This window comes from Microchirus variegatus (genome assembly GCF_963457635.1).
Source record: "Microchirus variegatus genome assembly, chromosome: 4".
NCBI classification, from domain to species: Eukaryota; Metazoa; Chordata; class Actinopteri; order Pleuronectiformes; family Soleidae; genus Microchirus; species Microchirus variegatus.
This window is the reverse complement of record NC_139805.1, coordinates 19901439-19923553: the sequence shown is the minus strand read 5'-3', so window position 1 is coordinate 19923553 and position 22115 is coordinate 19901439. Positions and strand designations below refer to the sequence as shown.

The window sequence follows — 22115 nt, the reverse complement described above, 5'->3', positions numbered from 1 at the left end:
TGCTTGTTCTGTTGCATTCAGTCATTCCAATAATATTCATTTAGAGCTGCCATCAGTGTATGCCTTGATTTTTAATAATGCCACATTCAGTTTTCTCATTTGCATGAAAACTCCATGGAGTTCGCATGTTCTCCCTGTGTGCGTGTATGGCTTTTCTCCGGTATCCTTTCACAGGTTAATTGAACACTCTGATTTGCCCATCGGTGCTAATGTGAGAGTGAATGGTTGTTCGTCTCTGTACGTTGGCTCTGCGATGGACTGGTGACCTGTCCAGGGTGTGACCCCACCCTTCGTCCTGTGTCAGCTGGAAACGGCTCCAGCTCCCTGCGACCCTCATGTGGAGGATAACGCAGCAGACAATGAATGCATGGCATGGCAGCAGTTTCATTCCCCTAAGTGAAAAATTGTGCAGAGGGGAAGTGACTAAGGAAAAACAAAGTTTAATGTGTTTCCAGTTGAGGGGAGAGCAGCTTAATAGTGGTTCACTTCTGCTCCAAATGGATCAACTGACTAACATTTCACCAACTGTGGGAACTTAACATTTATGGATATCAAATGGGAAGTCATTAGTTTTCCTCCTTGATGCTGATTTAACAGATCAAATGGGATCAAGTGAGTGACAAAAGTTCAAAGGAGGACAATCCTATTTAAAGACACAAGTGCTTTGTATTCTTGCTTGGTCCCCAAGATATGCAGCATGCCTCCAAAGACTGGTGAGCTTCTGTTCTGTGTGATTTTACCAACAATCTTAAAGCCCTCCCTCAAAAGTTTGGCCACTAGCAAAAATCAAAACATAAAAAAAGGTGTTCTAATGTGCAAACATCTATGGTCTGCTACATTCTGTGATCAATGGTACTTGCATTGAAATTACATGAGCCATTAAAGCTCGTCCATCATTTCTTCAGTAGCAACTCTATGAATAAGGTTGTTATCTGGCAGAAAATATGAAATTTAAATTCCCCTGAAACAGTGATACAATAACTGAAAAAAAATCAACGTTTCAATGTCATAGCTGATTGAAGAATAACCAACCACAATGGCCAGTGTTGTATTGCGGATAATGCAGACCTTCTACTCTCTCCGTTATTTCATAAGTGCCCCCACAGAAAATCCTACAGATTATTAGTTTTTAGGACCTAAAATAGGTGTGAGGGGCAGCTAAACATTATATAAAGTGCTAAGAGAGCACAAACATCCCTTGCAAAGATTAAAATCTGGACCTGCAGCTACTTTCACTTGATTTAAATGTGTGACTTCTGGATTATTTCCCCCAGAGATATTTAAGATAATGTTTAAAATTGCCCTGTGTAGTTTCAAGAAAAAAAAAAATCCTGCGTCCAAATAAATGATCAGATTAGGGCCAGATTACCACACAGCAAATATATTTAGCAGCCACCTATTTCTAATGAAATGACACCCACACATATAAGGTATGTCAGCATGTGAGGTGATTGAGGCCATTGGGTCATAAAAAACACCATGACATTAGCCATTTTAAGTAATGCTGTTAAAAGCAAATTTGAGGCCTTTAGCGTTCTTAAACTTATTTCACCAGGTTTAGGACAAGTAAAGGCATTACCAAGTCTTCTTTGATAATAAGTTATATTTATGCCCTGCACAGCTTGGCTCAAAACAAGCATCAACATCTGATCTTAAGCTCCAACTTTATCTGGTTACACCGGACGTTAAAATGGGCCCTTTCCTGTCACCAATTTTGATCTGATATCACTTTAACACTCCACAAACAGACGCATTTCTGTTTATAAAGGAACTATACACTTTGAAGATGTCTGTGTTGTCAGTGAGTTTGTGTGTGTGTGTCACTGCAAGTGAGAGAGAAGGAAGAAGTGATGAGGCATTGAGGGAATTGGTGCACTACACACATAATATGAGAATTCAACAATTAGGAGAGAACAAGTGCAGAGATCAGTGTTAATAAATCAAAGTATTAGCCCAACAAAGTGTAAAAATACCTTTGGTAAGCTGTCTGAGGATATTAGCTGAATAGGTGGTCTTTTAGTGCAACCAGGTCAAGCTTTTTGCATTCATACTTGCATAGTGCAAGTGACCACAAACATCCCTGACTGACCAACCACTAAAATAGGGTCTAGATCAGATCTGAAGAGCCATTCAAAATGCATAAAGCTGTCCACTTGTGCTCAGATGACTGAGGACAAACCATGTTTGAAAAAGTCCAGAAACAAAAGATTCTGGGAATTACAAACAATCAGGAGTAGTAATATGTTCAGTACTTTCCAACATAGAAATTAGGTCAGACATTCATCTTCCTAGGACTTCTGCTAAGACCTTATGATGGTCATGATTTAAAAGCCACCATATGAATTATTTTTAACAGCCAAAGATGGTTTGGGTTTAACCTAAGCTGTGAACAGTCAAAGCCCATCCAGGATCCCCAGACCTTTCATGGAGCCACGCACTCTGGTTTAACCCTGCAGTGTTGAACACAGCACCGGTTTTAGCACTCCCACCCTGTGCCCTCCCCCTCCCCCATACCAGCACTGCCAACATAGTGCTACCCTCAGCCTGTTCATTTGAATGGGCTGCTGACATGTCACTATTTTCTGGGACCTGAGCCCAGAATGTTCCACAGAGCAAACCTTAGGGACACAGTACGGGTCCTGGCCATGGGTCGATGACAAAGCTATGGATGTCCTCACACATTGCCTTACAGAAAGAGAATGGGCATTGACTTGACACAGCATGAACCTGTAGCCAAGTAGCCGGTGATAAAATGGACCTGACGAAAATGCTTTTCCAAGTGCTTCCTATTACATAAAACCGTACCTTTGCCTGCAGGTTGCCCTGTACTACTAAGCAACTATTGAGCAAATGGAAGTAAAGCTAAACCAATATGGACTCACACAATATTTGTGGTTGCTGCAGTACATCATTTACGCCGTCTTTTCAAACCCACCGCAGAGCCACACTTGGGTTTATTTAAATACATTTTTTTGCCCTGTCAATTTCTGCTGTCAGCCAAGAGGACAGGTTTGATATGACAGGAGCGTACTGTCATCTCAGCTGCTGAATGAAGAGATCTCAGATGTGTCTCTGTACTGAAGTCTGCATCATTATTATTCTTCATTGCATGATTTAATTCTGCTCAGCTACAATCGTTTCATGTGTGTTTTCTTAGTTCGAGACCACATGGGTCTTAAGGAACACGATGCATTCAGAGGGTCAGTTACACTGCACATGCCTGGGAAAACGAGCAGTGACCAAGCAACAGCGTTTCAGAAATAAACCAAGTGTGGCTCCACGGCAGTTGATATCACAGCGGTATGAACGACAAATTAATGTGGTACGAAAGAAATCAACACAACTAATCAACTAAGCTATTCAGGGATAAATCAACCTGAATTTCTTGTTGTCTGTTGGAGTTTAGCTGTTAAAAATGACCAGCTTCTTCTTGGTGAACTTGTATTCTCATACAGTGTTGCTCATGTTGCATTGCCAAAGGATTTCTTTGCCTTTGGATGCATTCAGAAATAGCCATGTCCAAATCCCTATGGGTATGGCTATGGCACCCAAATTGTCAGGTGTTAAATTACATAACTGTCACACTGATGAGATGTTCCACCTGTCTAGTATTTCAGAGGTGCAAAGATCACTTTGTGCCCTGCACCCTGCAAGGGTGAAATAGTACGTAGTGTCCCTACATTCAATACTCAGCGTGCACGCATCATTGCTGAGACTGGCCCATGTGTGAAATGTTGATTAATACTCTGCTCCTTAAAAATAGCCCTGGCAGAAGAGTGTCAGGTGACAATTTTAGGCTTAATTGAAGCTACTGGGTGGTGTATGTGGTGCACACTCAGACGAGTACCATCCTACCATTGATCACATGCTGCCGTTTCATGCACACACTTCTTTTGTTATGCATCACGTCTTTGTTGGAAAGGGAGTTTGGGTGGTTATGCATAACAAATAATTATTATGTTGAATGTCCAACTTGTGCCTCAAGGCGCAACAGGTTTTCAACAGTGACACTGTGCTTCAGTCTTAAAAGTGAATTAGTGTGCACTGAGACAACAGGAAATCCCAGTTTCTTGCAAAATTCAAAAAAAAAAAAAAGACAGATAACAGCTCTGTGACGCTGAAACACTTCTTTTAGATAACACGTTAGCATGTATGTCATAACAGGAGCAATGACGCTTGTTAGCCATTGACTGCTTTAAATGATTGCAAAATCAAAAACTATTTATGAATCAGAAAACTGACTGTATATCTTTACAAAACTTGGTGAACAAACCTCATTTCAGACTTTTTCTAGTAATCGGGGCCTTAACAAAAAGTGATGTGAAAGTGATGACTCGGTCCATAGCAGACGTAGTTGCTAGATATGTTCAAAAGCTTTACTCTTTCCTACTATATACACTACTCACAAAAAGTTAGGGATGATTGGCTTTTGGATTCAATTTCAGAATGCACTATAACCTTTACAGGCAACATCTTAGCTTGGTTGGACATTTTCTGGCTTTATCAAAGGCTTCTATCACCAGGAAATAGAGACAGACGCTAGGTATGGTTGGTCTAAAACACCAGTGGCTAACTAAACCTAGAATAACAACTTGTAGGCCTGTCGCGATATTCAATAAATCATTTAATCGCACGATAATTAAAATTAGCTCGATAATTTTTCTGGCTGCGATAAATGCCATTTGCATGCTTTTTTGTTTGCCCCGTCTCTCTCTCTCTCGGGTCCTAAAGTGTGTGAAATTTGATGTAGTATGCATGCCAGGTGGCTAGGTGGCGCTGTGAAGCACTGCCATACAACAACACCAGGAGCGTGCGCATGCGCTGAAACTTCCTTCTACTTCTCTCTAGTAGCGCCGAGTAGCCCACAGTCGAAAACCAAAACATTGACTCGGCGTAATTGCTGAAATGACTCCTGGATAGGTATCGGAGCAGCTAAGGCGACTTGAATGTCCGACTGATGGATTCTAATCCACATGTTTATTGTTGTTTGTCTGTACTGCACATGGATCTGACGTCAGCTTACAGGAGGATAGCCAGAGTGACGACGCTGAAGTTGGCACCACATTCGCCCCCGGTTCTCTTGAACCGGGGGCGAATGTGGTGCCAACTTCAGCGTCGAATGTGGTACCAACTTCAGCGTCGTGCCAGCGTGAGCAGCTCAGAAAACACTTTTGCGTTTTCAACCCTTTAGACGGGAACGCGACAGCGGTTTCACCCGGGAGAGTTGCCGTGTAAAGCCAGAGTAACGATGAGTGAACCCTCATGTCAGTCACTTGTCAGTCGCATGGTGTGTGGGGAGGCGGGACTCCTGCCGTAGCCTGCCACAGCAGAGTGCAGCTAACCCATTTTATTTATTGCTTTTGCTTGTTTGTTAATTTATTGTGTTCTAGTGTTAAATATTCTTTAAAAATAAAAGTTTATTTCTCTTTGAAAAGGTGTACCTGCATTATTATACCATTATCATTGTATTAGATGAAAATTATCTCAGAACAACAATATTATCGATTATCGCAATCCTTTCTGAGACAATTTATCATCCAGAAAATTTTTTTATCGTGACAGGCCTACAACTTGCAACCTGTAACATGCTAAAACGCAATAGGTTGATATTAGGTAAAAAAGTGCCATATTCTGTACATCTCCAGTGGCAAAAACATGTAATGTTTATGTATAAGAATAACAGTGGCTTCAGTTAATCTTGCAATACTACCTGGGTGATGACCTTAGTTGTGCTGCCTGAATAGTTCAGTGCTACACAACATAAACCGGTTTTACAACGCTGTCATTCAAAAGTGTACGTGTTGCCACACAGTTGTTTGAAACAGTACAAAAACAGGTCAATGTATATCAAAAGTTGTGTTTTCCTTGTACCTTAGTTTATGACCATGCAAAATTAGCATCACTGCGGTGACAACACTGACAAATTTGGAAAGAAAACAATAATTGTTTGCATGATTCGACTACAGAAAGTCAAAGTTTTAATTACTGCAGTACCTTTCAGGTACTAAATCATCGTTGGTCAAGTAAGAAGTCAGTGATTTGTCACTATCCAGTGAGCAACCCAACATAATTTCGGTGACTTGTGTATTAAAACAGCTATATGCAAATATTCCCTCTACCTCTTGTACACTTGATCCTGTTTTCCAGCATCAAATTGCTCCAATATTGGTCAAAAAGCACAGAAACCAGCAACTGTGTTTGTTGACCAAAGACCAACTCGTGACCTTTACTCTGATTGTTCTCTTGCAAAAGACACAGCAGGTCAGAGAGTCAGCCATGTGTGTGTCATGACACAAGGATGACATCGTCGTTTGTGGCATCACTGCAACAGGACAGAGGGACACTATGACATTTAAAGTCATATTTGGCCTTAGTGGTGATGGTCATCCCTTGCGGTGCCCCGTGATCTGTTGAAACTGGGGAGTCAGCATTCCTTAAATAACCATAGCACTGGAACAGGCTGACCAACTTCAAGCAACAGAATCCCCACCCAGTCTCTATTACTTCCCATACCGTTCCCATAGGGGTTAAGACAGGGGGGTAAGCAGGGAGCCAGGGGGAAAACAAAACTGCCTCAATGTAAACTGACCTCCTAATGAAACCCATACTCCATCACCACAAGTACTTAACTCAGGATTGACCATCAGCAACACAAAAACCTCTCTTAAATTTCCCCCAAAAAAGATAGAGATAACCCCATCATTTAAAACCTGGATAGCTTTTAGATACTAGACAATGGAAAGGGATGTCAATGTTTCACAGATTAGATAAGATAAATACCAATAATCAAAAGCTTCCAAAGTGCAAGCTGAGTGCATCAGTGCACCACACATCATAATGGATTCAGTGTCCTTTCATCATCCCAACAGTCATCCAACAATACTGTACATTCCTAACGAGACCTAATTCAATTATAAACAAACTCATTTAAGTATTTTTTCAGCCACTCAACAACACGCTAGGGCCATCCGATAAACAGTAAATATGCAAAAATGTCCATAAATCTCCATTTCGTGCTTCCATGCACACGGCAGATGTACAACAATAAGTGACTTGGAGCCAGGGGCCTCATTTATAAAACCTGAAAAGTTATGTACATACAGTACATCCACACACGATCAACTCGCAATTCAGCAGGTAATGCCATAGTTGCCCATATACAACATAAACAGAAGAATGCCCCACATTAATATTTATTGATTATGAGTGATGGGAAAGACATGGCAAGTGCAGAGGAAAGAAGGGGAATTTCACATGAGAAATCAAGGCACAGAAAAACTTTTATTTGGTGGACGCAGTGTCACCATCAGCAACGTCTGTCACTAACGTCTTCTGTGCGTACGCAAGCTTCACAAATGTGGCACCAGGTCATACTTTCCACGTCCACAGAGGTCTGCATGACATTTATTTTATCATCCACCCATTTCAGGACAAAAGTAAAAAACAAAACAACAACAACCCCCATCTCAAGTTTGAGTCCATGCGGATCGTAATCGCCAAACTGTGCAAGCTACCAGAAGTTCAACATTGTCCAATAAAGCTGATGGTTACTTTCTTTCTTTTTTATCTCCTTTAAACAAAACAAGAAACTTCCTTGAGATTATGCGAGGCGGTATGATCGTTACACAGGAGATGCACAACTCGAAGCACAAAGATTACAAGGACATACAAATGAGGGCGAACCCCTAGTGAGAAATAATGCGCTACTGGAAAGGAATGTGACATCGAGTATACACGTGTGGAACGCTGCACTGACGTGGACCCTCATAAATATACTTACCGTATTCCTGAAACGTGGTAAGTATACTTGTGAGGGTCCACGTCAGAGAAAAACAATGTTTATGTCTGTGGATGCACCATAAGGGTTTGTTGATTCATTTGGACAGTATTTAACAAAAGAGAGGATACTGATAGACTCCCCCACTGTCTCTGAAACCTCACCAAAATGGTTTATGTGCAGTCTTATTGAGCTGAATACACATTTTTACTCACTGGACAGTTTTCTCTGTTAATGAGACATGGCATTGTAAATGCACGCTGGTCAGGGTTTGTGCAAACTCCAGAGAAATCCGCCAACCTCTCGTTTTTCTAACATCAACTTTAACGTTTGAACTTTTATTCCTGCCACTGTACAGGCCTGAGCTTGCTGAATTTCTCTGCCACTGAATTCCTTCTTGTTTATTGTCATTTCCAGAGGACAGGCCACCAAATAAAATTTCTTTTTAGGTTTTAACTTCAATCTCACACTCACTACTGCACTGCTATCACATTTCCCATCGTTCTTCACATAGCAGACATCAGGAGGGGTGTATTTATAGTCATTTACATATATATTTTGGGAGGAACCATGGCAGGAGTGTTTTGCTCATACACAAGTAGTTGGGCTATACTTTTACAGACAGGGTTGTAAAAATTCCATCATAGCCTGTTTTTAATCTGTCATTTTAATTTAGCTTTTTAATATTTTTTTAATTATAATAGTAATTGTAAACTAATCAATCCATGTAATTTAATAGTATTGACTTTTCAAAAACAACCCAACCACAATACCAATCACAGGGCTTTTCAGGCATAGAATTTTAAAGTGAAAGAGCACAGCAGCGTGATGTCTCAGCAAATCTAACGATGCAAATATACAGAATTAAACAATCACAATTAAAATATGAGCAAACCTTTTCAAAGAAATTAAACTGTAATTCTGTAGCCTGCACCGAGTGAACTCAAACCGCCCTCCTGCTCCACAGGGACTTAAAACTTGGCGATTGCCATTTGGCGTCTTTGTCTCAGCCGTTTTTAATGCTGAGCTCAAGGCTGAAACCGTGCTCTGCTGCCTCACTTTAGACTGGAATAACCAGCGCCACTTCCACTACAGTTGAAGGCTAAGTCAGGGAGCAGCATTTCTCCAAGAGAAGTGATCACAAGTTAGCAAGACTATCTGAATGTGGGATTTTCCGATCCTGCAAGTACTTGCTTCATCGGGCAGCATCTGCTCCTTCTGTACCAGCAGCAAAGCTGCAGCGTCACAGATTTGCTCCAAGGCCTCCTGGCCGTAACACTTCAATGTGCGATCAGCATCCGGATAGTGGATTTTGATGTACATGATGTACAAAATGGAGGAGCTCTGCGCGTCTACCTGTACCTGTGTGTACCAAGACTGTATTGTAAAGCTGCTCTGTGTGGTCATATTAAATAAAAACTGCATTAATGGAACTACTTGACTACGTTTTTATGTAGATATTAATATTTTGAATGACGCACCTGGACAGAGAGATGTAAAAATATGCACAATTTACAGCATTAGTTCAAACAAATCAATATAGAATTGAATCAAATCAAAATTTAAAATCCAACCAAGACCTCGTGAATCGGAGTATAATCGATTCAGGATATCAGCAGTGAAACCCGTCCCTATAAAATGCTGCACAACATGCTGACTTGGCATGTGAGCATGAATTAATGCATGTGTTCATTTCTGTGCACAAGCAGTTTCCAATGTTTTTTTTTTTTTTACTACAAAAAAAACTAACTACACAGTCTCAGGTATAAAGGACTGCACAGCTTTAACACGTGAGACTTCGTTTGGCTGGATTTGGATTTAACATAGACCTGCTGCAGAATGCATCACATCTCTCACCAAACTATTTTTACATTCCACAGTTTAGAATAAGATTGCAACACATAATAAAGCGCTCACCACAAAATGCGTGCCACAACTGTGATGTAGGTCTTTAAGAATGTAACATTCCTTCTTCTGAGCTACAATCACCAATCCATCAGACCACCACAAGACAAAAACAGTGATTTGGGCCAACAGAAACATTTCACATTCAAATGAAACTACTCATCTCGTATAATACTGCAGTGTCAGCACATTTCTTGTCACCTCTTACGCATGCTTTCCTGGGCTGCCCATTAATGTCATGTTTATACTTGAGTTCAGTGCAATAGAACCCTATTGTACATTGCATATTAAGATAAACTTGCTGTTCTTATAATACAGTAAATGAAATGTGTGAGAGAACTTCTGAGCTACACTTTTAGTTTGATGACGCTCAAGCACCTTTACTCATTTCCTTGCTAATGTCACAGCCCAAAAAAGGGCTGCTAGTCCTACAGCAGCAGCAGCGGCTCCGGTTCACTCTGTCCTCAGACGACCAAGAGAGGAACCAGCTGACAGTCACGTCTCACACAGGAAGCTCAACTACTGCCACTTGATGACTGCTGTTGCATGACAAAAAAAACACAATGAAAGTGTTTTCTGTTTAAACGTTAGTACAGAACATTGGCAACTGAACAATCTAAATGAATCAGAGCAGCATAATATAGTTTTTGTGAAACTTATATTAAATGAGGTCATGTTTTTTGATCTGCAATGCAACAAAACTTTACAATGAGTCTATTGACAATTACAAATGTGCTGTTTTTGGTGAATACATATTTTGTTGCTAGCTGGAGTCTGCAATTTATCAAAGCTACTGCACTGTATAGCACACTGGCCTGGAACAGCCTCGATTAAAGAAAGTGACCCAGGGAATCTCCATACCTTCTCGCACAGCATAAAAACCAAGGTCATTAAACATGACCAACTGATTACATCTTACACCACAGTACAACTTTTACATCAGAAGGCATGCGTCACTCTGTAGCACTTCCTCTTCCTTTTCTGATTTCCCAGCTCACCAGTACTGTTGGGTGCCAGTCAGGTTCTGAATTATGAGGATATTGGAGGAGTCCAGCTCCCCTAAAAAAACATACCCATACCACAATTGAAAGCTATGCAAGTTTGGGGTGGTGGCATAAGAGCAAGTAATTAGGCCTTAATGAAATTGACATCTTTTATCAATTTGTGCTTGAAAGAAATGTGGCCTGCATTAGTCGAAATTTAAGGGGGGAAAATGCAATAATCGTTGCCTAAATCTAATTATTTTATAATTATTAGAACTTTTCCTTACATTTTTGCAACAATAATGACACATGGTGGTTTTAATGTATGCTGCTCATCACCTGTCATTAACGTTACTGAGCCACAACAAAAGCCATTTGCTCCTGCCACCACAGCAGCTTAATGCACATAATTGTCATATCACCAACGACTAGACTTTCTGTTTTAGGGATTTCAGTAAACAATAACCAAACCATTTCAAACCACCAAATTTGAGAACAGATGTCCCATCGACCACAGATCCTGCTCACTACCCCAAAATGTCATCTGATCATTGGTGCAAAGGAAGGTGCAACATCCCCAAAACAATGCAGCACTGAATACTGCTTTGGGAACTCACTATGAAACAAGCACTTGTGTCTATGCCATATGCAGCATTCTTATTTAATTAAAGTTTGAACTTGAATGCCAGGTCAAATGTTATGCTTCAAGCCAACTGAAAAAAAAAAAAAAACAACAACTCAAGATATCAGATAACATGATTTGCTTGCTGCGTCAGTCTCCAATGTTTGACGCTGCAGGGCCCTCATTTTTCAGTTTGAATGCATCCCTAACCAGAGAAAGTAGTAATGGGGAACAAGTATGCATCAGTTTAACGCTGCACAGAGGTGGCAGGCCTGGTGCCTGGTGTTGGAGTTGGCAATCAGAGGTTAGCAAAGCATCGTCTATCATTGCAGACTTTGCTAACAGGATAGCAATGGTAATGTCTGCCATGTCAGCCTTTGCCTGGCAAAAAAACACCCGGTTGTTCAAGAGCTCTAGGAGGTGTGATGTTTATGCTTAAGACATAAACATGATTTGATTGGCAAACTGCCCCAATGGAAACACAATGCAGCTGAGCAATGAGTGACACCATCCAGTTCAAAGTGAATAAGAAGCGTTGAACTTGATGCCTCCACCGTGTATCTGCGAGTCTCCCAACTGAGCCAAACCCTGAACACACAGGGATTCTGTTTTTCACTCCGATCCCAACACAAGCCCGATACAGTGAATCTAAGACGTACTGAGTTTGTGTTACCGTTACCATGGTTGCAGCTTGTTTTTCCACTTTTAAAAAGACACAAACAGGATAAATGACAATTAATCTGCACAAAGTATACTAAGTAATAATTATTTTATCATGACAATGCACCAGTAAAACAATAGTGCACAATGTTGGGCAGCATTTCATCCTTCAATGAAGGCCCTGGTGCTAATATCAACTCCTCACAGACTTTTCCTGTTTGCTTAGTAAGAGAAAAAAGAAATCTTTGTACCAAAGTTTGTACCAGGCAATATGAAAGTGGTTGGGTACATTTGGGAAACCAAGTGTGAAAATAGATTTATGAGCCCAAAGCTCTGCTGCGTCATCAACATTTCAATTTGAAGCGACTTCGTAAAAGAAACATCTGAACACCATTTTTATCACTCACAAGCCCAGAATTCACCAATTGCAATTCTCTAAAGAACAGACATTAAATTATTGCATGCATAATCACCATATCTAGAATGACACTATCTTAAAGAGTTGAGCGATTTGCCGTATATTGACAACTTATTTTTCATTCGTAACGCATCAAATCAACACTCTACCTTCAACAACTAGTTCCCCAATTACCCATCAGAGTTTCATTGTTCTGGTTTATAGCTGCAGTTGTGCTGTACACAGCCACAGAAGCTGGAGATAAGGTCCTTTCCTCTTGGCCTGCCAGGTTTTCCCCTGTCAAATATTTATAGAAGCTGAAATGTTAGATGGCCATCATCAGACTACAGTTATCCACACAAGAAGCCAGGCAGACAGACCGCACCAGCCAGATAAGAGCATGATTTGTACTTTTCTACAGACAAGTAAATGTGCCGTTAAATCACCTTATAAAGCTGTACATGAAGAGGTGAACACGAGCCTTTGGTGGCAGTGAGTGGGTTGAGAAAGGAGATGTTGGTCTTTCAGATGAATAATACTGGGTACTTTTCCAAATTATTCACCATGTTGTCATTAGATACTCAGCCAAGGAAACCCTTTTCTAGACTTACACGTGTGTGTGTGTGTGTGTGTGTGTGTGTGTGTGCGTGCGCGTCTTTCAATGGTTACGAGGTCAGATTTTGGTACAAAACCTTCATTGTGACCACATTTTTGCCAGTCTTCACGACTTCAATGGGCTTTTCAGTGTTACAACTTGGTTTTAGGGTTAAGGGTAGAATTTGATTTAGGTAGGTTGCGTTAAAAGGGTTATTATGGTAAGGATAGTCATTTTGCTGAGATGATTAAGGGGTTAGGGTATGTTTTATGTCTATGAGTGTACTCGCAATTATAGAGGTGCGTGTTTGTGAATGTAGAATTGTTTGTGTTACCTTTTAGGTCACTTTGAGGACCGAACACTTGGTTATACGAGGCCATTTTTGTGATTTTGCTTAGTGTGAGGGTAAATGTGTCAGTTGTCGTTTGGTTAAGTTTAGAGTTACACACTTGATGTTTAGGGCTAAGGATAAGGCTTTGGTTAAGCTATCCAAAAGCATGAAAGTCTATGCAGTGTCCTAACAAGAATAGCTGTGTGGGTGTGATTATGTTTAGGTAATAGACGAGGCTCAGATATCAAAAGAAGGCTTGTTGTAATGTGTAGCTACTCCAGCTAGCTAAGGCTTTTGACAGCTTTAAACTTTCTGGAATCATCAAGTTTTCAATTTCCATTCACAGTTATCACAAACGACCGGGACATTCACAGAATGAACAACGCCGAGTTTAAATGGCTGTAGGGACTTAAACAAAAATAATAATATAATTAAGTAAGTGGTGGGGCTCAGTATCCAATGGCTCTGAGCTTGTTAAATGACAAGAGTCGTGTTCAGTGGTCGGTGTAAAGCGAGTCTGGGTGTAGCTACGAACTGCTGTAACAGCGACCCAACAATCCAACAAGTCACCGGGCCAGACGAGAGCTTATGGCCGCTTGACTGGACACTTAATCAAGGCAAACTAGACAGCAGTGAGCAGCCTGCTGTGGCTGAATCATGAAGGCAGCCGCAGCAGCAGCAGCAGCAGGAGGGACTGACCTCACTCTGCCTGTCACACACACACAGCCGCCCGGACCCTTCTCTTTAAAATTCTAAACAAGACGCCGTTAATAGAGAAAAGGAGCCGTTTTACCTTGCTGCTCCGGTAGCCTTCGAACGCTCTCAGTGAGCTGTCAGTGAGTTTCACGTGAAAGACGGAGACATTGCTGCCGTTGCTCACTCTTCCACAGGACAGTCCGTAGCACTGCTCCTCCTTCAGCGCCGCCATCTTGCTACCGTTCCCACCACGCGCACGGACGCACACTGTTGTAAACTGAGAACTCCCTTCGCTTTTCAATGAATATTCAGTGACCGCTCACTGATGATGAAGTAAACGAGCAGCAATGACGCCCTGCATCACGGAAAAGGATTAGGACCAAATGTGAGCATTTTTTGGGGGGGGGGGGAAGTAAAACATGAAATAACAACAAAAATATAATAAATAATAATAATAATAATAATGCCATAATTATTTTTAACATGTATATTTTTCACAATAACGAATATGTGAAGTCGATATTCTGAGATTGAAGTCAGAATTGTGACTTTAATCTGAGTTCTTATCTGAATTCCAAAATAAATGTTTCACACGTGGCCCCATAATCCTCTTCCGTACACACTAAAACATTCATAATAATAATAATAATAATAATAAAAAGAACATTAAGCAGACAGTCGTGAAAATCATTTACTTTAACACATTTACAACTAATTCGCCGACAACCCCTTAATCAATTTCTATTCCATAATGATATGTTATATGGCTACTAATAAGAGAAAATATGTGTCACTGCATCTAGACATGAGCCCTGCACATCAGTGATGATGCGGAGGAAGAGGGAAACGACAGGTCATCTCATTACGTCAACCATACGTCAGTGTCTGGGGAAGAAAACTAGCGAGGGAATATCCAGAAAACTCAGGAATGTACGACTCTGAGTAAATAATCGCCATCGACTCATTATTATGACATATTATATTATGTGTTTAAATTTACAGATATTTGTTCTCAGAAACTCTATAAAAGCTGCGAAGTGCTGAGGTTTATTTATAGGTTCATTTTGTTATGTTTTTAACCCTGCAGTGTAGTCAATAAAATGCAGACTGGAGAGACGGATAATAAGTATTGTTCAATAAATGTTTCAGGTAACCAATGTTGTGTATCATTTGTTATTATTAAACTATTTTCATCTGACAAAATAGTCAAATATCAGCCATCAGCTGCCCAGATTTCAAAAGATTGGAGAAACAAATCAAAACCTGTGAATCTGGAATTAGACATTACCAGTGGACAGTTTAACAGAGAATACACAACCATTCCAGAAGTGAACATCGAACATGATGACAACAAGGCAACTGTAGTTTGATAAGACTAAATTTTATTGTTGTAATAAATATAAAATTAACAAATACAGGGAATGCCAGGATCACTTCATTTGTCATTTACAGCTTTGTCTCAGATTGACAACTACACTGAAAAAGCCACAGATTCTGTGGTGTCACATTTATCTAACATAAAAAAAAACAATAAACAAAGGGGAAATATTGTGACATTTAACAACCCAACATTATACTTGAAGGGCGATTCAATAACATTTGGTCTTCTTAATCAACGATTGTTTGTGTAACTGGCTGGATTCAAAAAATAAACTATCCCTCAGAATCATCAACATCACTATGAAAAACCAGGAACATTCTTGTTTTAAAAGGTAACTGCACCTCTGTTGTCATAAAACAAGTCATTTAGGAATGCTGGACATATTGCACGATATAGCTGATGCTTGTACACGCGAGTATAAAAGCATTATGTTGCAAACCAGTGCAGCAGTCATTTATATTTATCAACCAATGATACTCTCTGAGGATTTGTTAATTTAACTAAAACTAAAGCAGAACATGTAGGACCACAGATTGAATTTGTGTTAACATTTCATAAATATCTTATATATGAATCTAGGATAATCCATTCTTCATTTTCAATCGTCCTTCAATTTTCAACATCAACTGGTAAAGACAGAAACAATGGCAGCAACATAAACTGGTGCCTGGAAACATGACACATAATGCATTCACATTCATGAGATTGGAATAACATTTCCCATATGTAAATATTGGATGTTTTATAATTTGTTACATAAACTTCTCAAACATAGTAGAGAAATGAGGGTGACAGTGAATCGGCGACTGACCCTACTGGTATTTCTACCCCCATTTCACCAACGGTAAGAAGTCACTACCAGTTCGTGCTTCTGAGTTCAGGCTCGCACCTAGCAGGGGTCAGGCTTTCACTACAGGCTTGGCTCAGTTTCTAGCAGCTATGTAAACAGAAAATGCTACGCCTCCGATGGCTATTGCCGTGGCACCGAACAGCCACTTCCAGCTGATAGTCTAGAGAGATAAAGAGACAAAAGAGGAGTGAATGTTAAGCAATGAGAGTGAAAAAAGGCTTTTGTCAAACTGGGACATCAAAGCATTTCCAGTTGACTACTTGTTATCATTTACAGTTCTGGATCAACCAAAACTGAGCGTGAATGTGCTCATTCTCTTACACACATACACTTTTATATTAACATTATGTTCACCCAGCAGGAAATATAAAGTAAATGAGTAACATGGGATAACAGCTAAATATTCTAAACACACTTGACCCTGTGTTTTCTCATCAAATGTGCGTCTCACCCATGAGGATTTGTCTGGATCTTTGCGTGTTCTGCTGGTGCTACTCGTGGGGTTACCCAGCATCTTCTTGTACATGGCCTGCTCGGCTCCTCTCTGATCAGAGTGCTTCTTCACAAGTTTGGAGAGCTCTGCGTGGATAGTCTAGACAAAGAGAGACAAGACAAACAGCAGGGTTTTTGCAGGGTCTAATACATAAAACTCTATCATTCTGCTCTTGTACAACAACACAAACACACAAAAGTGATTTCCTTCTTAAAAGGAAACTTGTCAGGACAACATTAGACACATTAGAGTGGCTTTGGTAGCTTGGAAAAAAAGAGACAGAGCTTTTAATTTTTTCGACAATGAAGATGGATGAAGTAACATTTAGATACCAACAGAAATAACTACTGGAATAAACATGTTTGTGTTTGCTCTATTACAATAAATTCCAGACCTGCATCACAGAATTAGCAGCCATTAGCCGACTGTCCACACAATCATTCCTGGATTATTGTTCCAGCATTTTCTCAGATCTGAGTCACTTCACTGCTCAAAAACCTGATGAGTGAGTGACTAAGTCAACCACTGCCATGAGAGACGTGAGAGATAGCAAAGACAGATGGAGTACCACTGCATAGAGTACAAATCTGACTAAATTTGAGTCAGTGTGAGTGTCTGTACAAAGCAGAGGATTCATTCACTCCTACTTTCTGCCCAGAGTAAGGTGCGGGCAGTTGTGGCAAGTTGGCAGCAATGTTACAAAATATGTTTCCCACCAAAACAACAAACATGACAACACAGACTTGTCCCTGAGGCAAGAGTTAAGTAGGCTACAGAACATAATACCTTGTCCTAACAGCATCTGTGGGTCCATGTACTGTGCTGAGGCAGACTATGTGGTTATCTACAATGTCAACTTTGCACGCCATGTCAAAAAGAAAAGAAACTACAGATATAATAAATCTCCTCGCATTCATCCGAGTTGAAGACAGAGGGTGTGAAAAGCTGACACCAGTGTAAAAACGGAAACAGCATGTCTCTCAGTGATTGGTGAAGACAGAGTTGGGATGTCATCATGTCAATCTATGATTCCTGCGCATGTTAGAGAACGCCTCTTTGATTATAATGGGAGAGCTCTTGTATTGTCACTAAGGCACACCCACTGTACTTGCTGTCAGAACACAGGGTTATTTAGGGAGTCTTGTCATTATTACAGCCCTAAAATCCATTATAACTTCAAAACAACAAATCTTACAGCAACTTGGACATGTGTTGACACAACTGCCAACACACTTCCTTGTTCAGAGTCGCTGGATCACAGGTGGACGGCTTTTATAGCGCGTCGGTTCACCTGGCTTTAGAAATACAAATAAACACATGCTTAATCTCTTGTTTGCAAAGACCAATTTATGCTGTTGACAGATACAGTAGGTTGTCAATGTGTCTGTGTGTGACACAGAAAGAGAGTGAGAGAGCGAGATAAGGGGACATTTAACAAATCAATCTTTCTCATTATGATGCGCTAGCAGGTCAGAGGAGATTTAGTTTAAACATGGTTGCTAGGGCTGGTCAACAATTCAAAGACTATAATTCTTCACTATCATTTTCTTGACAGGTATAAAATTGCACTTGATATATGCCAAATATTCTTAACAGCACACAAGTTCCTTAATTCCAAAAAAGATGGACTATTAGAAAATGCAGTACTACATTCCATATTTATGCAACAGGTGTTGGATGACAAGCTATGAGTGGTTTGACAGATTGGTGTAGGACTGACGTGGGGGATTCTAGGATTAAATACAAGGCATGTACCAAGCTGCTGCATCAGCTTACAGATAATCTAAGTAGCCCACACACTGAGCTGAGTCACAGTCTGCAACATAACTGCATTTTACCAAGTCTATGATCAGAACAAAAGGAGTAGCTAAGATTAAGATATGGCCGAGTTGAAGTGCAAAACCTATTTAAAGCAACGGCGTGAAAACAGATCCTGTGAAATGATGACTCAGGAGTCCACCTGACCTTGCACTACAGGGAGATATTTTAACCTCTAGCACCATCTATTGGTCAAGAGAAAGAATTGACACACACAATACTAGTTTTTGCCAAAACTGTGCTCAGCGTACCTTGTTTTTTGCTTCCAACCTCAGTGCCCTCCTCAAACTTTGAATGGCTTCAGTGTATTCACCTTGGAGGGCTAATACCTTGAGATAAAGTATACAGGAAAAGGTAAATCAGTGAAAAGAACAATTTACATTTCTAAGAGTGAAACTTTTAATTTAAGAGAGAAAGTGAATGCGCACCTTGCCCATGCGGAAAAGTGCTTTCACGTTCTCTGGCTGGTGGGCTAAAACCGAGGCACAAGATTTAAGGGCTGCGTCATGGTGGTCCAGTTTCAGCTGACAAGCAGCCATGTTGTTTAAGCACTTTACTCTCACATCCATTAGCTCATTCTCCTCCTCGGGACTAATGTCAACTGCAGCAGAAGCATCCAGAACAAAATAACATAGAAAAACAGATGATTTTGATGATTACACTTTCTATTGAATCATAATTAGGAACGTTTGAATATTAGTTATATAATTTCCCTACCTGACACTGTTAGATATGTATGCTATGTATATGTATTTAACACTAGAACTAATAGAACCTTTCAGTGACTCTTGTCTTACCTTTGGAACTAGACTCTGTTATCTGCAGCGCGATGCTGTAAGAGTTCACAGCAAAAGCATAGTCCCCACGCTGATAGTGCGTGTTTCCCCTTTCTCTCTTCAGGTTGGCAAGTGCTATCTTTTCAACGGGAGGCAGCAGCTCCAGGTCCTGAGCATCAGTGGCTTCCAGCAGTTCCACTTCTAGGGACAGGTCAGTATTGGGGGGGACCTCAGGATCATGACTGTCAAAGGGGACAAAACATGTTCAAACCAATGAGTTAAAAGTTAGGAAATAAGGTATGATTTCCGAAGGCAAAGAAAGTAAAGCTGTGTTAGTTTTTCCTCAATTCAAGAAGGCAAATTAAAAATGTCCTCATGAATTAATAATTGACTGGTTAAAAGTGAATAAAAGCATAGTTAAAAGTAAAATCTAATTAAGTTTAAGACAATTTGCCTACCTGCCATGGATGCCATATGCATATTTTGCATTTGTCTGGATGAGAGCCTTCTCTCCCATTTCCATGAGTTGCACTGTGAGATCCAGAGCCTGAAAGAGGATTAATCTCGCTACAGTAAGAAACCAGTACATGCATGACTTCTGTAATTGATATAAATCATATTGTGCATAAAGTTACAAGACATATTTAACTTTTTAGGTCAGGTTTTTCTCTTCTTTTTTTTACCTGGATGATATCACCGTCTCCCAAAGTGAACACAACATTTGTATGCTGCTCGATCAGTGTCCCATCCGTCTGGCAGGTTTTAAGATTAACCACAACATTCTGTCCTTTCTGTGGCCGACTCTCTCGCCCTTGCCCTGCCTCCAAGACTTTTTTCTTTAGTTGGTCATTACCTGAGGACAGATTATGACAAGAATATGTGCTACTTCTGTCAAGGGTTATGTTTTCGGTGCCGTTATATCGTGGCTATATCCGCACTGATTTGTTTTCATTTACTAACACATACATTCTGCTTTTTTTTTTGTTTTCAGCATTTGTTTTAAGCAGTGATGACTGCAGGTGCTTGCATTTGCTTCCTGGTTGGTTCTTACAGGCAAAAATACATTGCTGAATGGGCCCACCAGGTTCAGGCCCAGGGGCCCAAGGACTCAGGGGGGTCCTGAAGCCAAAACCTGGTTAGCTACAGGTTAGCTGGAATGATCATTTTTGCTTGACAACACTGTTTACAAAGTCAAAATGTTTTGAAGATGTAACCTGTCTTAAATCGGGATGACATAAAACAAATTTACTGAAAAATTGTCAAATTGAGGTATTAATACCCAGCTGTACAAAACCTTCCATAAGCATATATTGTGCTGTATGTTGGGTGCTTTAATAACATACCTAAAACATCCAACCATTCCTCGACTTGATCCACAGGATCTGGGTCTGAGTCTGCACTGCTCTTTACAGAGTCAATAGCAACAGCGGAATCGTCGTCCAAGTCTTCTAAAGCTCCAACGTCCTCCCAGCTGTCCAGCAACGAGGTTTGTTCATCCTTCTTCTTAGATAGCATGCTGTCATTCATGGTGTCCTCTTTGTCACTCACTCAATACTGTGAGAAAGAACGGAAACAAATTTGATGAATGCAAGCTCGGAAATCCAGTAGTCCTGCTAAATATTATTGCTGCAGTTAGCACAGCATCTGCAAACATATAACGATAACTAAATGAATCTTCAATTATTATAATTGATTAGTAGGTTGAGGTGTTTTATAATAATTCTAACTTATTAAAAGCTGATTTTTCTACTTCTTAAATGTAAATATCTCTGGCTTCCTTTCTCCATAACAGAATCATTTCAGTGTGCGCGAACACAAAACATCTAAGATGGACCAAAAAACTAATTTATTAATTTAAATAATGTAATATATCATCGTATAACACAATTTCAGAGTCAGGTTTGATTCATTTGTGACAGAAGGCTGTATGACATTGGGTATAGGAATAAGGGGTTAATAATTTACAAACAAAATGTACCTGTCTATCTTAAAAAAATATGGAATATTTAGTTGGCGTTTAAAGGCAGGTGGTAGCCACAATATTGCATTACCTGCAGTAAAACACCAAAGAAATCGAAATAAAATTTGGGCTGATATTAAACCGATTAAAACAAGAAAGTGCCGTAAAACAACCGACAAAACAACCAACTGCCGTAAAACATTAATTCAATTCATACATGAGGATAGACATTTCAAAGCGTGCAATCTCCTTCATGCAATTAAAAATTATGATCATACTCACAAAAAGATGACAATTGTTTCTCAAATACAACGTTAAAACAACACCAAGAATGTAAAAATGATATTGTAGTCTACTTGCTTGAGGTATCAGAGACAGAGCGATATAGCATTATCATATCCCAGCCTCCATATTTACAGCATGACAACAATTACTACTCCTTCAGTCAGTGTTCGACTGCAAGTGTTGATATTCTGACCAGCAGAGCAGAAGCTGACACTGTCTCCCGAGTCATTATTAACACAAACACAAGCTCACCGCTCGTTTCTGGAAGTTTCTCTCCAAGTGGCTAACATACTGCTGCTAACAGGCTGCTGCTAACACACTTGACAATAACAAACTAGCATTAGCTTGGTATCTCGCCAGCTAATGTTGATAATTACGCGAGTGGTTGTGTTGTTTTCACATCCACGCTGACAACGGCTGTATGTCATTAACTGTTCTAATGAAAGAAAAAACAACAACATTACCTTCAGAAACGAGTTATACTAACGCAGAGGTTGATTTTGGTCCCGTGCAAATCTACTCCATCTACCATCCAGTTTGCACTGATGAAGTTCGCTTGTGGTTGACAGACGCAACACTGATATGA

General features: G+C 40.2%; 2 protein-coding genes across 2 annotated transcripts in view; both read right to left on the bottom strand.

Annotated features, from left to right (window-relative positions):
* Nucleotides 1-14207, bottom strand: part of ell (elongation factor RNA polymerase II) — a 37247-nt gene extending 23040 nt beyond the window's left edge. Inside the window, exon 1 of the mRNA XM_083887902.1 lies at nt 14064-14207. Within this exon, the coding sequence (XP_083744028.1) occupies nt 14064-14198 (135 nt within the window). The 5' untranslated portion in view covers nt 14199-14207. The remainder of the gene's footprint in view (nt 1-14063) is intronic.
* A 2063-nt stretch (nt 14208-16270) lies between these two features.
* On the bottom strand, nt 16271-22054 carry fkbp8 (FKBP prolyl isomerase 8; the record flags this gene model as incomplete). The annotated part of the gene is made up of 9 exons (XM_083887903.1): nt 21994-22054; nt 20628-20838; nt 19968-20137; nt 19743-19831; nt 19306-19526; nt 18937-19109; nt 18760-18837; nt 16649-16789; nt 16271-16357 (listed from the first exon to the last, which is right to left on the bottom strand). Exons 2-9 carry the CDS (start codon nt 20809-20811, stop codon nt 16271-16273), a joined length of 1143 nt encoding a protein of 380 aa, XP_083744029.1. The 5' UTR covers nt 20812-20838; nt 21994-22054.
* Between the last annotated feature and the right edge of the window lie 61 nt (nt 22055-22115).